Source organism: Pelodiscus sinensis, chromosome 7 (genome assembly GCF_052426305.1).
Source record: "Pelodiscus sinensis isolate ZL-2025 chromosome 7, ASM5242630v1, whole genome shotgun sequence".
Lineage (NCBI taxonomy): Eukaryota > Metazoa > Chordata > Testudines > Trionychidae > Pelodiscus > Pelodiscus sinensis.
Genome location: NC_143058.1, coordinates 50,568,824 through 50,585,650, shown reverse-complemented (window position 1 = coordinate 50,585,650; position 16,827 = coordinate 50,568,824). Strand labels below are relative to the sequence as shown.

The following is a 16,827-nucleotide window of genomic DNA, read 5'->3' as shown; positions in this document are numbered from 1 at the left end:
TTTCCTCTGATAGGAAACATTAAAAAAACGTGTTTTAATATAAATTAACAACAGACAAGCAAGAAATAGCTCACCCACAGAAAAGGTCTCTGCTTTTAGTGTGCTCAATAGTATTTCACCTGTGGCTATATCACTTTTAGAATTTTAGAAAAAACTGAAGCCAATATTTGAAAGTTCTGATTTAAAATCAAGGCAGAAAAAATAAAGTGGCTTAGTTGGGTTGAAATAATATTGAAAACTGTAGGTACACTAACCAATTTAAAGTTTAGGTTCTTCTCTAGAGTAAAAATACATGGAGGGCAGATACAAAACAATCTTGATGCTCCAGTTTTAAAAACCTATGGTGCAGTGTGAACTTTACACACTAGGCCTGGTATTGTAGAGAACAATGATCATAGCCAGAAAAATGTGTAAAGAGGTGATGTGCAAAAATGTGCAAACCAGTGGTGTGTCTTCAATTTCTAAATCCAGGCTGCTCCAGAAATTAATCTGCCTTATCCTATGATACAGTACAGCAACCAGCAGTTTTCAATTTCACTCTGCTATCACAATGCTGGTCATCAGCATTTATTGATTCCTACCAGCACTTCTAATCCTCCCCTATTAGTCCAAAGACTCTTGATTTTCCTTCCCTGAGTTCAGCATCTCACAATTCCCCACCAGTCATAAACTGGCTCTTCAAATTAGCCTCAGTTCTTACCACTTCTCCTGTAGCCCTCTTCTACTTACAAACTTCCTGCTGGGAGAGGCAGTGTGTTGTGAACTCCTTCTTTTCCTAGTGGTTGTTCTTCTTTCATCCTTTCCCCCAAGTCTCCCAAACATTCTTCCGCTTTCCTCCTTCAAGGAAGTTGTCCTAACTTTTTTTTCCTTCTTTAGCAAAGTTTTTTAGGAAAATATTTCTGACACTTGTCCTACTCCCTCCCACGAGCACAGCAAGAGAAACAGAGCTTCCTCCAGTAGGGGAGGAGGTAGCTCTGATGGAGGAAGAGTTAGCAGCTTTTCCTGTTTCCTGCTACTTCTCGACACTCCTGGTTAGTATTCTCTCTGGTTCTGCTTCTCGTATTACCAGTTGATATAATCTCCTGTCTTTTCTGCTGCTCTGCTCCATGTGTGTGTAGCAGGGAAAATGAAACCAATGTGATTCAGTTCCAATGGTCCTCCACTCCACATATTACAAGTACAATAAAAGAGCAGCAATGACAGGATGACTACTGAGTTTCAAACATAAAGGAAAACTTATATATCAGATAGAACACAAATCTGTTTTTATAGTACATTATCCTACAATGGTTTATTTGCGATACAAAATCATGCTCTCTATAAAACCATACTTTTGAATCAAGATGTGTGATATTATGCATAATTATTTATGAAATAAGGAGTATTCATTACATTTTCATTGATTTGATAGAAGAGCATTGTGGGATATTAGATATTAGATACAGCAAAGATAACAGATCATTATTCCTTCATATAATGACTGTTCTAAGTCATTTTAAACATAAAAACAACAAACATTTTAATATAGGGATCTTCTGAAACCTATCTAAAGCAGGAAACAGTCGTCTGATGATTTTTACACCTAATCCATCTGTCTTCTGTGGTTATATCCTGCAATTTACCATCTTATCTACCCCCATTGTTCTAGGCTTCCTCCTACTCACTTTGGTTTATTGTCACTATATTAGCACACGCTTTGTAATGGGAGGACACACAAGTTACAAAATCTTTGAGCAACTTGCCACACTATTCTTACTACCTTATCTATATTTCTGAGCAGACAGTACAACTCCCACATGATCCAATCAGAAATGACCATGGGCCTCACCTCCATACCTGGAACATTCTGGGAGATCTGCAGAAAGCCAAGATTATAGTGTGGAGGCTTTGTAACTTTGCATTCAATCTAAACCTTGGTGGCCTTCCTCCATTAAAGACTTTCCCAAGCTGTTACTGTCTTTTGGATCTTCAGATAAAAACTCGGTGGAAGACAATTTGGTTATTAGTTTTTCCCAGAAATCTCCAGCACCCCACTGTTTCCCAGCAAAATGGGGGTGACAAAATGTATCTCCCTCCATCCACACATCTATATATCATGCTCAATCTCTGACCCCTCCCTAAACTTAGATCTTTAGGGAGACTTCTGTGCTTTCCAGAGAAGCAGGAACAACTGAAATCTTTCTGCAAAGTAGAAGGGAGATCTAAATGGTGAGGTTTAGGAGATGGATCTAGATCATAGCTAAAAGCTACTGGAAGGCAGATCTATATCAGTATGAGGTAGAAATGATTATATGTTAAGATGTACAGAAAAACATTTCAGTTACAACTGCTAATCTAAGAATACAATGCACCTAAAATGAAAAATATTTTTGCACAGCAAATTAATTAAATGAATTGAAAATCCATGTATTATACATAGAATAACAGTTGTCTTGGGGGAAAATTCCAGCCTGGAATTTATTCAGAGGTTTTGATAATAGAGTATTTATTAATTGCAGCAGAGCCAATAGCATCTAATGCTCCCTTAAGGATTTCCTCTGCTACAGACATTATGTATATATTTAATTTTATTCTTTTGTTTTTAATCTATTTAATTTAAAATATTAAGTTATCACCTCAAAGTTAATTAAAAGATTGCAACTTTCACTGATGTCAGGTGAAGGGTATTGTAAATCTCTTGGGAACTATAGTACTCTTTCACTAGTATCAGTGAAAACTGTAATACTGTTCCATGGATACAAAGGAGTTATCAGTTTATTCTTTGACTACAATTTACTCAGAAATAAACTGGCATTTATTATATGAGATATACTGTGTAGGCTAATAAATGATTCCAGAGACAAATAAAGATTGCTGAAGCAGTTAACATAGACTAAAGAGCCTCAGAGTTGATGCACACATTCTTATTTTTATCATATATTGTACTTTACCTTCTAGTTAATGATTTAACTTTCCTTCTAAGTGACATCAATGAAAATGAATTAAAGCTCTCACTGATGTCAAAAAAGGGATATAAGTTTTATTGGTTCATCTACTGATGTAGTTGTCAGAATGATACTCTGGAAGGTATTTTTGGCCTGCAGTGTTTTATCCCACTATACCAGCTTTTGGCATGAGTTCTGTTGAAACAAAAGATAGGTCTTTCCAAATGTCTACATGTTAAACATTTTATTTTGTCAGATTTTTTGGCGAAGTATTTACATTCCAACAGAGAAGATGCACATGGAGAAATATTGGGCACAACTTCCAAAAAAAAAAGGGCCAGAATTGGTCCCTTATTTATTAATTGCAGCAGAATTGCTAAGAGTTTTAAACAAGCAGAATTTTTATGGCTAGACTATGTGTTAGTGTCATAACTGTTCTTTTTAAAAGAATTCATGTTTAAATGGTATTTTGATTTATTATAAAATATGGTAATATGATACTTCTATTTTTCAAATTTTGTGTACAAGTACTGAACTTAAAAATATGTCCATAGGAAAGTTGACCTGATGATCCTAGCACAGAAATACAGTGGTCACTGGTATAGACCTTGCTATTTATCATTCTTGATCTGTAATTCTCTTTTTGCTAAAATCTCTATTTGATCTTTTTATTTAAACAAAATATATTAAAGCTAAATTGTGTCATCAGATGTACACCTACAAGTTACACTCTGAGGGTACGTCTACACTTGCTCCCTAGTTTGAGCTAGGGATGTAAATGTAGGCAACCGAAATTGCTAATGAAGCAGGGATTTAAATAACCAGCACTTCATTAGCATGATCGCGCCAGCATGTTACTCCGCTCAACAGCTGATTCAAACCAGGAAGTGCGCGCCAGGACGCGTTAGTTCAAACCAAACCCTTTGGTTTGAATTAACGTTACTCCTCATTTTACTCCTCAAAAAATGAGGAGTAACGTTAATTCGAACCAAGGGATTTGGTTCGAACTAACACGTCCCGGCGCACACTTCCTGGTTTGAATCAGCTGTTGAAAGGAGAAACGCACCGGCGAGATCATGCTAATGAAGCACGGGATATTTAAATCCTTGCTTCATTAGCAATTTCGGTCGCCTACATTTGCATCCCTAGCTCGAACTAGGGAGCAAGTGTAGATGTATCCTGAGATAATTATGTGTCTGTATCTGAGGGGAGAATGAAAAAGGTTAGTAGTCCTATCCAATAGGATATACATGAAGATTCTCTAAAAAGAAGCAAACACATTGCAAATATATAGTTATGATAACAGTGTAAACAAAAGCAATGTTATCTATAAAATATGATATATATATTTATTTATTTAGGAAGGTCTAACAAGCTTACAAATTCCCTGCCATGTAACTATCATTCGAAGAAGCGGGTTGTGCCCAGGAAAGCTCATGATACCATCTACATGTTTTGTTAATCTTTAAGGTGCTGCAGGACTATTGGTTGTTTTTTAAAGTTTTTCCAGCACCAACCTTTTGTTGAGAGAGTCATCAAGGCTTGTTACCATATTACACCTATAAAAAGTGGTTCCTAGAGGTTTCAGTGAGTTAAATCTCAGCGCACGGGGGGAAAGCACTAGCTAAGCGTGTCGCAGGGGCGCGGGGATCGGAGGCTCCAGGGGATATTCCCATTGCTTCGGCGTGGAAACCAGCCTCTCGAAACACCCTCTTGGGCAAGCTCTCAGCGAAGGCCTGATCTAAGGCACCTCTGGCACTTACCACGGCCCAACGACCCCCCGCACTGCGCCGGTCAGTGAGGCAGCGCTTTCCTTACAGGGGCGGGACTGGCCTACGGGCTGCGCAACAGGCGCCCAGCCGAGTGACAACCCCGGGGCAGCAGGCTGCGCGCGACTGGACTGCAGTTAACGACCACCGGCTGGGGAGGGCGCGCGCCTGCGTGTGAGCGCTCCCCCGCCCGCCTCGTAGCCTCTCTCCCAGGATGGGAGGGGGCAGAGGCGGAGGAGTCGCTGCCTTGGCAGTAGCCGGGACGCGGAGAGTCTCTCGCTTCAACTTGGCCTGGAGGCCGCCGCCGCCATGCTGGGGGCGCAGAGCCCCTTCCGCCGCCCCAGGAGGGAAGCGTGGCCCGAGCCCGTGGAGGAGCCGCCGGGCGCTGGGCTGGAAGACGCGTCCGGGCAGGAGACTGCCACCGCCACCACCTCGTCCTCCTCGATGGCGCAGCTGCGGGGGGCAGCCCCCCCGGACGGAGACCCGGGCTCGCAGGCGGGGCAGGAGGAGCCGCTCCTCAGGGGCATCTTCCAGATCGGGAAGAGGAGCTGCGACGTGGTGCTGAGCGCCAGACAGCTCAGGTGGAGCCCTATCGAGCCTGAGAGCCGCGGGGGTGAGTGCGGGGGGCAGGTGGGGGAGAGTGGCAACGACCCTGGTGCTGCCGCTTCAGTGCACGCCCGGTAGCAGCCCCCAGGGGGAAGGCGGTTTGGGGCTGTCACATTCCCCGCTCCGCACAGAAACGTGACTCACAATTCCCCAACTTGTTCCTGGAGACGAGCCAGCGCCCCACTCTGGCGCTACCCATCCTGAGCTGGCGCGTGGAGGGACTGTGCGTCGCCACTGTGTTGCCCCTTTAGTTGATTTGGTTTTGAATGCTTGCTAAATGGATTGAGGCTAGTTCAGGTACGGAAGGATCAGGGATGCCTTGCAAGCTCTGCAAGGGGCTGGGTAGCCACTGGACAGAGAGCAGGAGAGAGAAGAGATAGTTGTCAGTGTATGTTGTCTACATACATATCAAGTTACTTTAACAACTAAGTCATCACTTCAGTGCCACTTGCCCTTTCTGTTGAGGGCCAAATCTTTGTGTTCATTTTTTAGACCAGAATCACTTTATGGTTCTGTGGCTATTTGCTTTTCTGTCAGACAAGAAATTTTACCCATGGAAGGAGGGCATTCAAGTGTCCTACAAAAATTTCAGAGCAAAACTACTGAAATTGTAGTGAAAACTGGCTTTTTGCTGTGGTTCAGTGTTACAAATCCACTTACAGAGATCAAAAGTTTATTTAAAACAGAATGATAGTTAAAATTATTAACATCTCTCTCCACTTTAAATCTGTGCCAGCAATAAAAGTGAAGAATTTACTTAAATAATGTTATCAGGATCTCAGACCTAAAACAAAATGTCACTGGACGATTTTTCTTTATTACTTATAAACATGGTGGAAACATGAAATACTTTGCAGAAGAGTAAGAGAACTTTTATTGATTGTGCAGCATCAGTTTTTTGCATTTTAATCTAAATGACAGCTGTGTAACATATTTTATATAGTAGTTTCTTGTGAGATATGTCTAAGTTTTAGGTTGAGGCTTGTGAATCAAATCCTGCTCCACTTACATGAGTAGATCTTCATATTTCTAATATGTGTAAAGCAAGCAGGATTTGGCTCAGTCTTTATCTTGGGGTTGTGTGTCAAACTCCTTGATATTTATTATGGTGCACTTTTGAAAGGAAATGTCAAAAGAAATTAAGCTCCAGAAAGATGTCTTGATCAAAACAGTCTTTAATGAGCAAAACTATTGAAAAACGACTTCAGTGAGTAAAATAGAACACTTATTTTACAAAAGATTTTACAAAAGGAAACTTTTAAATATCTACACATCCTTAATTTAGAGTTATAGATAAATATATATTTTTTCCAGTAACCTGGCTCTTCCAGCAATCACTAAATTATAATCTGTTCATATCTTCTACAAGGTGTGCTTTTGCCACAGTGGGATTCTATTGTAGATCTTTCTTAGAGCTAGCTCTTCAGCAAAAAGCAAATGGTGTTTAATAAATGCAGAGGGGTGCTTATTGTATGAGTGAAATGGTACAAAATCCATACTACCATGATCTGACTATTACTGTGGCATAGCCTACTCATGCATATCCAAAAGCTATATCAAAGGAATACTATGAGTTCAGCTGTAACAAGTAATAATACTCTTTTCCATGGTACATCTCAGAACTGTATAAGACAGGGGCTTCATGCATATATATAATCCAACTTGTCAAGCTGCATCTCAGGACTCTTCAAACTCAGTTCATTCACCAAATCAGCACCATCTGACCATGGTGCCCTCATGAGTACAGGCAGTCCCCGGGTTACGTACAAGATAGGGACTGTAGGTTTGTTCTTAAGTTGAATCTGTATGTAAGTCGGAACTGGCGTCCAGATTCAGCCGCTGGGGCAGGGGCTTCCTATAGTCAGCCACTGGTCATTTTCAGCAGCTGCTGACTAGGGGACACCTGGGGCAGAGCAGCTGGGGTGCTGCTGGGTTGGTCCAGTGGCACCCAGAGCGGCGCTACGGGACCAACCGGCAGCGCCCCAGCTGCTGTACCACAGGCGTCCGGAGCAAAGCCGCGGAGCACAGGGGCAGCGGGACAGCCCAGACGTGCCGTGGCTATCCTGCTGCCCTCGGGCTCCGTGGCTTTGCTCTGCTTTGCTCCCCGTCCCCCTGGTCTGCAGACCAGGGAGACGGGGAGCAAAGCGGCGGAACACGCGGGCAGCGGGACAGCCCAGACGCGCCGTGGCTATCCTGCTGCCCTCGGGCTCCGCGGCTTTGCTCTGCTCTGCTCCCCGTCCCCCAGGTCTGCAGACCAGGGGGAGGGGGAGCAGAGTAGAGCAGAGCGGCGGAACGCGCGGCCAGCTGACAGCCCAGACGCGTCTGGGCTGTCAGCTGGCCGCGTGCTCCGCTCTGCTCCCCCTCCCCCTGGTCTGCAGACCAGGGGGAGGGGGAGCAGAGCGGAGCGGAGCAGAGCAGAGCAGAGCGGCAGAACGCGCGGCCAGCTGACAGCCCAGACGCGTCTGGGCTGTCAGCTGGCTGCGCGTTCCGCCGCTCTGCTCTGCTCCGCTCTGCTCCCCCTCCCCCTGGTCTGCAGACGGGGGGGGGGGGGAGCAGAGCGGAGCGTGCGGCCAGCTGACAGCCCAGACGCGTCTGGGCTGTCAGCTGGCCACGCGTTCCGCCGCCGCTTTGCTTCCTCTCCCTGGTCTGCTCGAGACCAGGGAGAGGAAGTGCCCCGTTCGTAACTGCGGATCCGACATAAGTCGGATCCGCGTAACTCGGGGACTGCCTGTACTAACTTCACTAGATTGGTGGACACACCTGCCAAATGCTTGTGTGGGAATTTCTTTTGTCCATTGATAGGCTTTTCTGACACTGGTGACAAACACATTTGCCCGGTGATTAATGTATTTGTCCTTTGATAGGGAGGACATCTGGGTCCCCACTAAATTCAAAGTTTGTGGTCCTCAAGAATCTCCTGTCTTCATATCAGTGTTCGAGAGTTAAAGGCTGTTAGGCATTCCTTCCTCATGTTCAGGGGAATAACCTATTTGTTCTTACAGACAACACTGTGATGATATATTAACTCAACAGGGAGTAGAGGCTAGAGTTCACAGTTCTCTGCTTTGTCGGGAAGAAATTCAGAGAACTTTGACTCCACTTGTAGTGCAAATCTCTTATTTTCTAGGGGTGCAGAATGAGTTGGTGGAACACCTAAGTAGATCATTTAAAGATTTTTTTTCAACAGTGTGGGAGGGGGGAGGACTATGCAAAGAAGGCTACCAGGAAAAGCCAACAGTTTTGCTCCCTTAAGGCCAATGTTGTGTTTCCATCACAGATTCTTTCCTGCTGCCCTATACTTCCCCCAATCCTACTCTTATGCAGAGTGCTGCTAAAATCAAACAGGACCAGGCTTAAATAAATTAATAGCCCCAGTCTGGCCTCCACTTATTGTATCTATGATTGGCAACTCCAGTTTCATTCCCATTGTACCTAGATTTGATTTTTTTTAACACCATTGTTGACTGGGTCTGACCAAACCCATGGGCTTTATCAATTTATGTGTCAAAGTAGAGATGTTTTTCTATCTGATTTTGTCTGTCCAGGGTCTCACCAATACAGTTCTCCATCCACTATAGCCTGAATTACCTCTTGCATCTAAAGCAGGTCTATCAAAGTTCATTTGTGGCAGTATCAGCTTTTCTTCCCCATATGGATAACCGTTCTATATTTTCTAATGATAGAGAATCAAATGTGTGAAGGGCTGGAAAGATTTTACCTTCAAATAAGGGGAGCTATCCACCCCAATATTTGCACCTAGTTGTGTTGAAGCCCATGGGACCACCATTTGAGCCTCTAGATCCTTACTGCATGTGCCTCTAAGGATATATCTGCACAACAGTGTGTTTACACTGAAAGCCATTATTTCAAAATAATGGCGAGCTGGAGGACTTCTTACTCCAATTTCTGTAACCCTCATTTCACAAGGAGTAAGGGAAGTCGAAGGAAGACTGTTCTTCCTTTGATTTCTTGCTGTGTAGACAGCGCCAAAAGCTGAATTAGGCTATTTTGACTTCAGCTGTGCAACTGATGTAGCTGAAGTTGCATAGCTTAATTCGACTTTTGCCCTGCTGCGTAGATGTGCCCTAACAGTGTTTCTTAGTAGCTAGTGCTTTGGCTAGAAGGGTGGCCGAACTATGTGTTCTGACTAGGGACATAAAATCCTGTTTAATAGTTAATTGGTTAATGTTATGCTTAACCTGTTAACCATTTAAATGGCGGATAGGCAGGGAGCTATTCCAGCCTGGGGCTAACCTGCTGGTTAACTAGTAAGCATCAGCCGTTCTGGGTGATGCTTACCTGTTAATCACTGACGTTCCCAGCTCTTTAAAGACTAACAAAACATGTAGGTGGTATCATTAGCTTTAGTGAGCACAGTCCATTTTTTCAGATTGCCGGTCATCTGAAGAAGTGGGCTGTGCCCACGAAAGCTCATGATACCATCTACATGTTTTGTTAGTCTGGTAGCACTTTAAAGACTATGGCTACGTCTACACTGGCCCCTTTTCCGGAAGGGGCATGTAAATTTCAGCAGTCGTCGTAGGGAAATCCGCGGGGGATTTAAATATCCCCCGCGGCATTTAAATAAAAATGTCCGCCGCTTTTTTCCGGCTTTTAAAAAAGCCGGAAAAGAGCATCTACACTGGCCCCGATCCTCCGGAAAAAGTGCCCTTTTCCGGAGGGTCTTATTCCTACTTTGAAGTAGGAATAAGAGCCTCCGGAAAAGGGCACTTTTTCCGGAGGATCGGGGCCAGTCTAGACGCTCTTTTCCGGCTTTTTTAAAAGCCGGAAAAAAGCGGCGGACATTTTTATTTAAATGCCGCGGGGGATATTTAAATCCCCCGCGGATTTCCCTACGACGACTGCTGAAATTTACATGCCCCTTCCGGAAAAGGGGCCAGTGTAGACGTAGCCTATTTGTTTTTTTAAGTTTTTCCTGTTACAGACTAACTCGGCTACCCCTCTGAAACGTTTATTCCTAGCTCTGATATTTGAAGTGCCTTATACAATCTTTCACCCTCATTGGATATTTTTTTTCTAAACTGGTATCCAGTGTTCCCACTTCTAGTTTTTTCCAGCCCTGAGCAGAATGAGTTTTCTTATGTGCATTGAAGTGAAGGTGATGTGTGACCAAATTCATATTGTGAGAGTGGGGCCAAGTGGTTTTGAGTGTGGGAAGGGACTCAAGGCTGGGGAGGAGGATAGGAGTGAAGGGGTGTGAGGGCTGTAGCTGGGGGTGTGAGCTTGGGTGGGGCTGTGGATGAGGGGCTCAGGACTGGGACAGATATTTGGGGTGCAGGGACTCTGGGGATGAGAGATTTGGAGTATAGAAGGGGGCTTCAGATTGGGGGGCGGGTGAGGCCAAAGGATTCAGACTATAGGAGGGGGCTGTGGGTTGAGGCAGAGAGTTGAGGTGCAGGAGGAAGTGAGGACTCTTGGGTGAGCCCAGAGATGAGGGGCTGAAGGGATGTAAGAGGGGCTCCAGGTCTAGAGAGGGGCTTAGGGCTGGGGTTTGGATTGCAGAAGGGGGTAAGGTGCGGGGTGTGGACTTTGGGATGAGACCAGCAATAAGGGGTTTTGAGTGCAGTAGATGACTCTGTGTTGGGGGTGTGAGTGTCAGGGTAGATGGGGGGAGGGGGTTGGGGCTTGGGCTTACATGGCTGGCTTCTGGCCAGTGGCATTAAGGCAGGCTGCCTAGTGCCTGCCCGTTCTGGAGCACCACACTGCATCCCAGAAGCAGCCAACAGGTCTGGTTCCTGGGGGCATGTGGTTCGGCTGCACTGGTCATTTCCCTGCATGGTGGAGAGGAGCCCTTCCCTGTTGGCCCCAGCATAGAGCTGCCACAGCCACTGGCTGGCGGGGAGGTGCCTCTTCCTTCCAGCCCAGCACAAAGCTCTCTGGCCATGGCAGCTCCTTGCTGGAGCTGGCAGGAGGGGCCCCTCTCCTCCTCCATTCTGGGGCCAGTGGGAAGGCACTTCTCATTCCTGACTGGGGCTATGGTGAGGGGTGTCTTCTCAATGTCTGTGGCAGCTACAGCATCTCTCCCCTCTGCAGTGCTGACCCCCCTGTGTGAAGCTTAATAGCCCCTTCGTGGGGCTTAATGAGAGGAACTTAAATAGTATCTAATTTGCGTATTAACTAGGTAATTTACTTACCTATGTTTTATCCCAAACCACATGCCAATAAAGAAGAATAACATCTGCACACCATTAGAAGAGAACTGGCATTGTACATAGGCAGGATTAAATTGTTTCGTTTGTCCATCTAACTATTCATGACCATCGTGGGACGAATGAAAGGTCTTATGGTCTCTTCACAAATAATTTTGTCTTGGATAAGTTCCTGTATTTGTGGGTGTTATGGTCTGTTAGGCATTTTCTCACTGGGCAAACTGAAGGCACAAGATCATAAGCCGCCTCAGTCATGTTTCTTGTTCAAGTCTTTATCCAGGACATTTGGAGAGTGGCAACCAGGTCATCAGTTTACACCTTCTCTTCCCATTATGGTACCACTGAGTACATGAAAGAGAGTGCTAAATTTGGATGAGTTGTATTCCAATCTGAGTATATATGATCTCCAAACTTACTTCCTAAATTACAGCTTAAAAGTCAGTAAGAGGAAAATGAACATGTTCAATCACTCAAAGAAGAAAAACATTTTTTTGGAGCTGTTGTTCTTTAATGTGTGTTGCACATGTATTCCATGAATTGCTGTTTTACTTTTCTGCAACAGAATTGTCTGGCAAAAAGGAACCTGGTGGTAGCTGAGTCTTCTAAACCAGCACATCAACAGAGGGTCTTGATGGGTAGCATTTAGGGAGAAAATTCTGATGACTGCACAGGGTGTATGCACACCAAGAGGAGAATGGACAGTGTTCAGTACATTTCCACAAATAATAATTACAAAAAGTTAGTAACTATTTCCCCCCCAAAAGATGTATACATCTAATTATAGTGTTTTATCTTCTTTAAAAAAGATATTAAATCTCACAGAACATACCCATGCTTAATATTCTCAATTAAAGATTTCTTTTCAGGTGGATTTGAGAGAAGCTGCTCTGCTAGCTCCCTTAGGTCAGTGATTGATCTAGCAGAGGTCAATTTATCACATCTACTATAGAGGCTATAAATTGACTGCTAAGCACTTTCCTATCGGCGCTAGTACTTCACCAAAATTAGAATAGGCAGAGTTGATAGGAGAGTGTCAACTGTTGATTTACCAGTGTGAAGATACTGCCATAAGCATGCCTAAGTACATCAACTTCAGCTATGTTATTCATTAGCTCTGGGGTGGGGAGTAATTTTTGATGCGGTTCCACTCCAAGATTTTGGTAAGTGGTCAAGAGTTACACTTTCCTATGGAGAAGGTTTGGGGTCTAGGACAGACGTTGGGTGCAGAAAGGAGCTCGAGGTGCAGAAGAGAATGTGGGGTATGAGAGGCAGTTTGGGTGAAGGAGAGGGTTGTTGTAGCCCTAGAATTTTGTAACTAATAAGTCTGTTTGTTATAATGATTGTATGTTATAGCAAAAGGTTTGGATTAAACTTAAATACAAGATGTAGGCTTCAGACATACCAGACAGCTTTAACTTAGCTCCAGCTCTGTTTGATGTTAGCATATTGAATTGAAGGGATGGAATATTGTAATGCGTAGTGAAGTCAGCATTAGATAAAGCCTTGTAATAGATGGAAAGAAGTTTAATGTTGAAAAACTTGGTAACTTTGTTAAAGTGACTAGAAGTACCCTTTTGTCCCACGCTGCAATTGTGTTAATGTATTATTTGTGTGAATGAGAGAGAGAATGTTTTAGGAGAGAGAAGTGTAAAGGCCATTGCATGCTCACATGGTCAGAGGAGGGGCTGGAGAATCAGAAGCACCAAATACTAATCAACTAAGTGAAAGCACACTGGAGGTGCAGACTACCAGGCCAGATTGATGAACCCTGATGTCAGTGGCAAGCACCCTTTGATAGGAAACCAATAACAAGTTTCTCCAGAAGACAACACCCCATGAGGCGTCATCAGCATGCTGATGTCAGATGACTGTGAGAGCAACCTCCAGATAAACATATGTCAAACAAAAACTGATTGTGATGCTGAATGACTTATTATGTATTTTGCCTTGTCAGGCCTTAAACTTGCACGAAAGGAAAATCCTATAAAGGATTGGGTGTCTTGTATGGTTCTTCGGGTTTCTATTCTGCCAAGTGGAGCATCAATCTGGACTGACAAAAACAGGGCTTCTTCCTTGCACCCGACCTATCTTGCCAATAGGTTGGGCAGAGCAACAGACTGGTAACTATTCCATCAGCAGAGTGCGTGTGTGCGTGCGTGCGTGTATGCATGAACGCATATGCTACTTTATGTTATCAATAAATGCGGTGTGTTGCCTTATCCCTCTGAAAAAGGTCCCGTGTGCTTCTTTTAAGCATAACATTGTGACCTTGGGCATGGGATTGGGGGGCAAGGTCTGGGAGGAGGTAGGTATTCAGGAGTGAATCTGAGAGGATGTGGGGAGAGGATGTAAGAGGGGATACAGAGTATGGGAGAGAGTTTTGACCTGGGGGAGGAGTGGTGAAGAGAGTTTGGGGAGTGATCTGGCACAGGGCATATGGGTGCAGTGTCAGGGAGGGATATGGGTGCAGGAAAGGATTCTGGTCTGGCGGAAGGGTGTAGGAAAGGATGCAGGTTCTGGGAGGAAGTTGTGACCTGGGGCAGGGAGTTGGAAAGTGGAAGGTGGTGAGGTGTCAGAGTTAGACTCTAGCTGGGAGGTGCTTATCTTAGACAGCTCCTGACCAGCAGCCCAACAGGGACCTCAAGGCATGTCTCCCTCCATGTGCTGCTCTGCCCCAGGCACTCCTAGCAGCAGGAGGGAGAACACTTTGCATGCTGCATCCACCCGCAAGTGAATCATCTGCCTTGTCCGAGCGTCTGGAAATCGGAAGTTGAGGGATATCTGGAACCTGGCTTGTGTCTCCAGTCATTTTGGTTTCTCCCTTCCTGTCACTTTAGCTTAGCCTTTCTTTACATCTCCTAAGTTACTTTGTTTCCCTGGTTACTGCTAGTCAGACCCATTTTTCCTCACTGATATGGATTAGCGATGTGAAAGTTTAACCAGTGGGGCTGGAGCAGCCCCCGCCACCTGATGCGGGCAGCGGACTGCTCCAGCCCCACAGGAAGAGGAGAGCGGGAGTGCTGCTGTCACAGACAGGGGCTGCTCTGTTGTTCCTGCTGGAACAGCTTCTGTCCATCCTAGGCCCACACTCTGCAGGCAGGAGCTGCTCTGACTGGGATGCCAGAGCAGCTTGCGTGGCACCCAGGCCTTCCGCAGGCAGTGGCTGCTCTGATGTCCCAGTTAGTTAGTGCAGCCACTGCCTCCAGTGAGGAACAGGGTGGAAGGCATTCCATTGGCAGATGCGGGGGAGGAACCAGCTCAGCTGGAGCACCCCATGACTCACTCTCCTTTAATCAGTTAACTGGTTAAACAATATTTTTAAGTGGATAGCCAGTTAAATGAGATTTTACATTCCTATGCATAACAGAAAATCAGTTTTTTTTTCTAACCTTGTCAGTTGTTTTCATGATGTAGCAGTGCCCTCGCTTTGCTGAATCCAGTCTGGATAGTGTGGGTTAGCTGTATTTTTCCCCAGCTTTGGAAATTATCTGTTTTTGAAAACTATGTGTTCTGGCGGGAGAAAGAATGATGTGTCTAAATCCTGACCAGCTGGATTGTTACTTTCCTGTCTGAGAGAAAAGGAAGACTTATGGTGTTGAATATCAGGGAAAATAACTAATGAAGAAAGGGTGGAAAAGTGGTTTTTTTTTTTCCCATGCTGATCGATAATACAATCTGAGATAATACAGCTGTTCACCTCTGAACAGCACTTCAAAGACATGGAAAAATGAAGAATAGATTTAAAAAAATCTATTCTTGTGTGAGGTTATTTGAAAAATGTGAAAGCTTTATAATAGGTTTTGTTTGGAAAAAGAAACAAAAGCTAATTAACATTTTAATGTTTGTGAAAGATACTGGTAATGGGAGTTTCTTGCATATTGGAATAATTATAGCACAAAGAATGGAAAGCTTCCCCAGGCTGTTCTCTCAATATATCTTGTCCATATCCCGGGCTGAGTCTTTGTGGTTGAAAAATAACTTTATTCACTTTCCATTCATGGGTGTCTTTCTTTAGACTGCCAACAAAAATTCCAAATTGTGGCAATTTTGGTATTGATTTTATGATGCAGATGCTTCTAGGAAATGAACAGAGATTGACAATTAATTTAATATTGTCCCTGGCTCTAGAACTTTGAGTATCTGTAGATGTGGGTCTTCTTATAACTAAGGATAATTTTGGCATATTTTTGTATTCTTCATTCTTGAGCGCATCTTAAAATTGTTGAAAGCATTCTTCAAGGTATCAGAACTGGGTGGTTGCCAATAAGGTTTTGGTTATGATTATCCAAGATAAAGCATAAAGGTTATGGTCCCCTGTTTTTCATAAGTCACAGGACACAATCATATAATTTAATGTTAGAATGTAATTAAGATGCTAGGAGAGCTCAAAGGCAAATCTTGTATATAATGCTGGACAGCATCTTTTTATACAAAGTTTAAAAAACTGTAAAGGAACATTTGTAAAAGCATAATAAGAAAAAAATGAAATATCAAAACAACAATAAAAGAGTGAGCCTTTAGTAATAAAGGACTTAGAATTAATTCCAAGTACATAGTAGTCTGCTGCCAAAGCTATTTCGGAACAGATGTGAGTGAAATAGATACCAGTAGTCTGTTCAGGATATTAAGGTAAGACATCTGTCAGTCTGTCAGATAGTCAAGAATAAGGGAGACAGAAATAATACCAAAAATGGCCTATTACACAATGTGTATTTGATCAAATTAGAAGCAATTGATTTTGCTAATAATATACTGTGAACATTTTCTTTAATATTTAACTGTTAACACAAAAGTGATAACATATTCAAGTGGTAGATATACAAAATGGGTAACGTAAGATACATCTGACAAAGTCACATTTGTACTAAATAGTTAAATTTTCACTTTTAAAAGTATCTATCTGAATATTTTTAGCAGTTTCACACATTTTAAACTTTTAAGACTCAACTGTTTCCTGAGAGAAACAAACATGGATTTTATATTTGGTATGTCTTCTATATATTTCCTTTTTGTTCAATAACATATATTCAGTGGTTTCTTTCTTCACATGAATGTTAATTTGTGAGACTATTTTTATAATATGGAATGTGCAGATACATTTCAAGACATTCATCTTTTCTTATCTTTTGCAACTTTTAGGCATTACTACTTTGTTTCTTGTAAGTTTTGGAGCAGAAATTGTGTAGAACTAATACACTTTGAGTGCATGTTGTTGCTTGTGTCTAGTTTGTGCCCACATGTCAATTTTCTGCATACAGGAGAGATAGAAGAATGAAAAAACATAAATACAAATTTCTGTATTAGACTCTGGTCCTGGTTCTGCTTATATGTGCCTAAGTTAGTCAGTTGGGAGCATTC

The 16,827-nt window shown here is 43.4% G+C and overlaps 1 protein-coding gene across 4 annotated transcripts in view; it reads left to right on the top strand.

Annotated features, from left to right (window-relative positions):
• Window positions 1–4,782: 4,782 nt before the first annotated feature.
• Window positions 4,783–16,827, top strand: part of CERKL (CERK like autophagy regulator) — a 141,253-nt gene continuing 129,208 nt past the window's right edge. For 2 of the 4 annotated variants that reach the window (XM_075933746.2, XM_006121694.3), the window contains exon 1: window positions 4,799–5,306. In XM_075933746.2, the coding sequence (XP_075789861.2) occupies window positions 5,003–5,306 (304 nt within the window). In that variant the 5' untranslated portion in view covers window positions 4,799–5,002. Of the gene's footprint in view, window positions 5,307–16,827 lie in introns of all 4 variants that reach the window. The other 2 variants (XR_012905239.2, XM_075933747.2) reach the window with 2 other exon arrangements.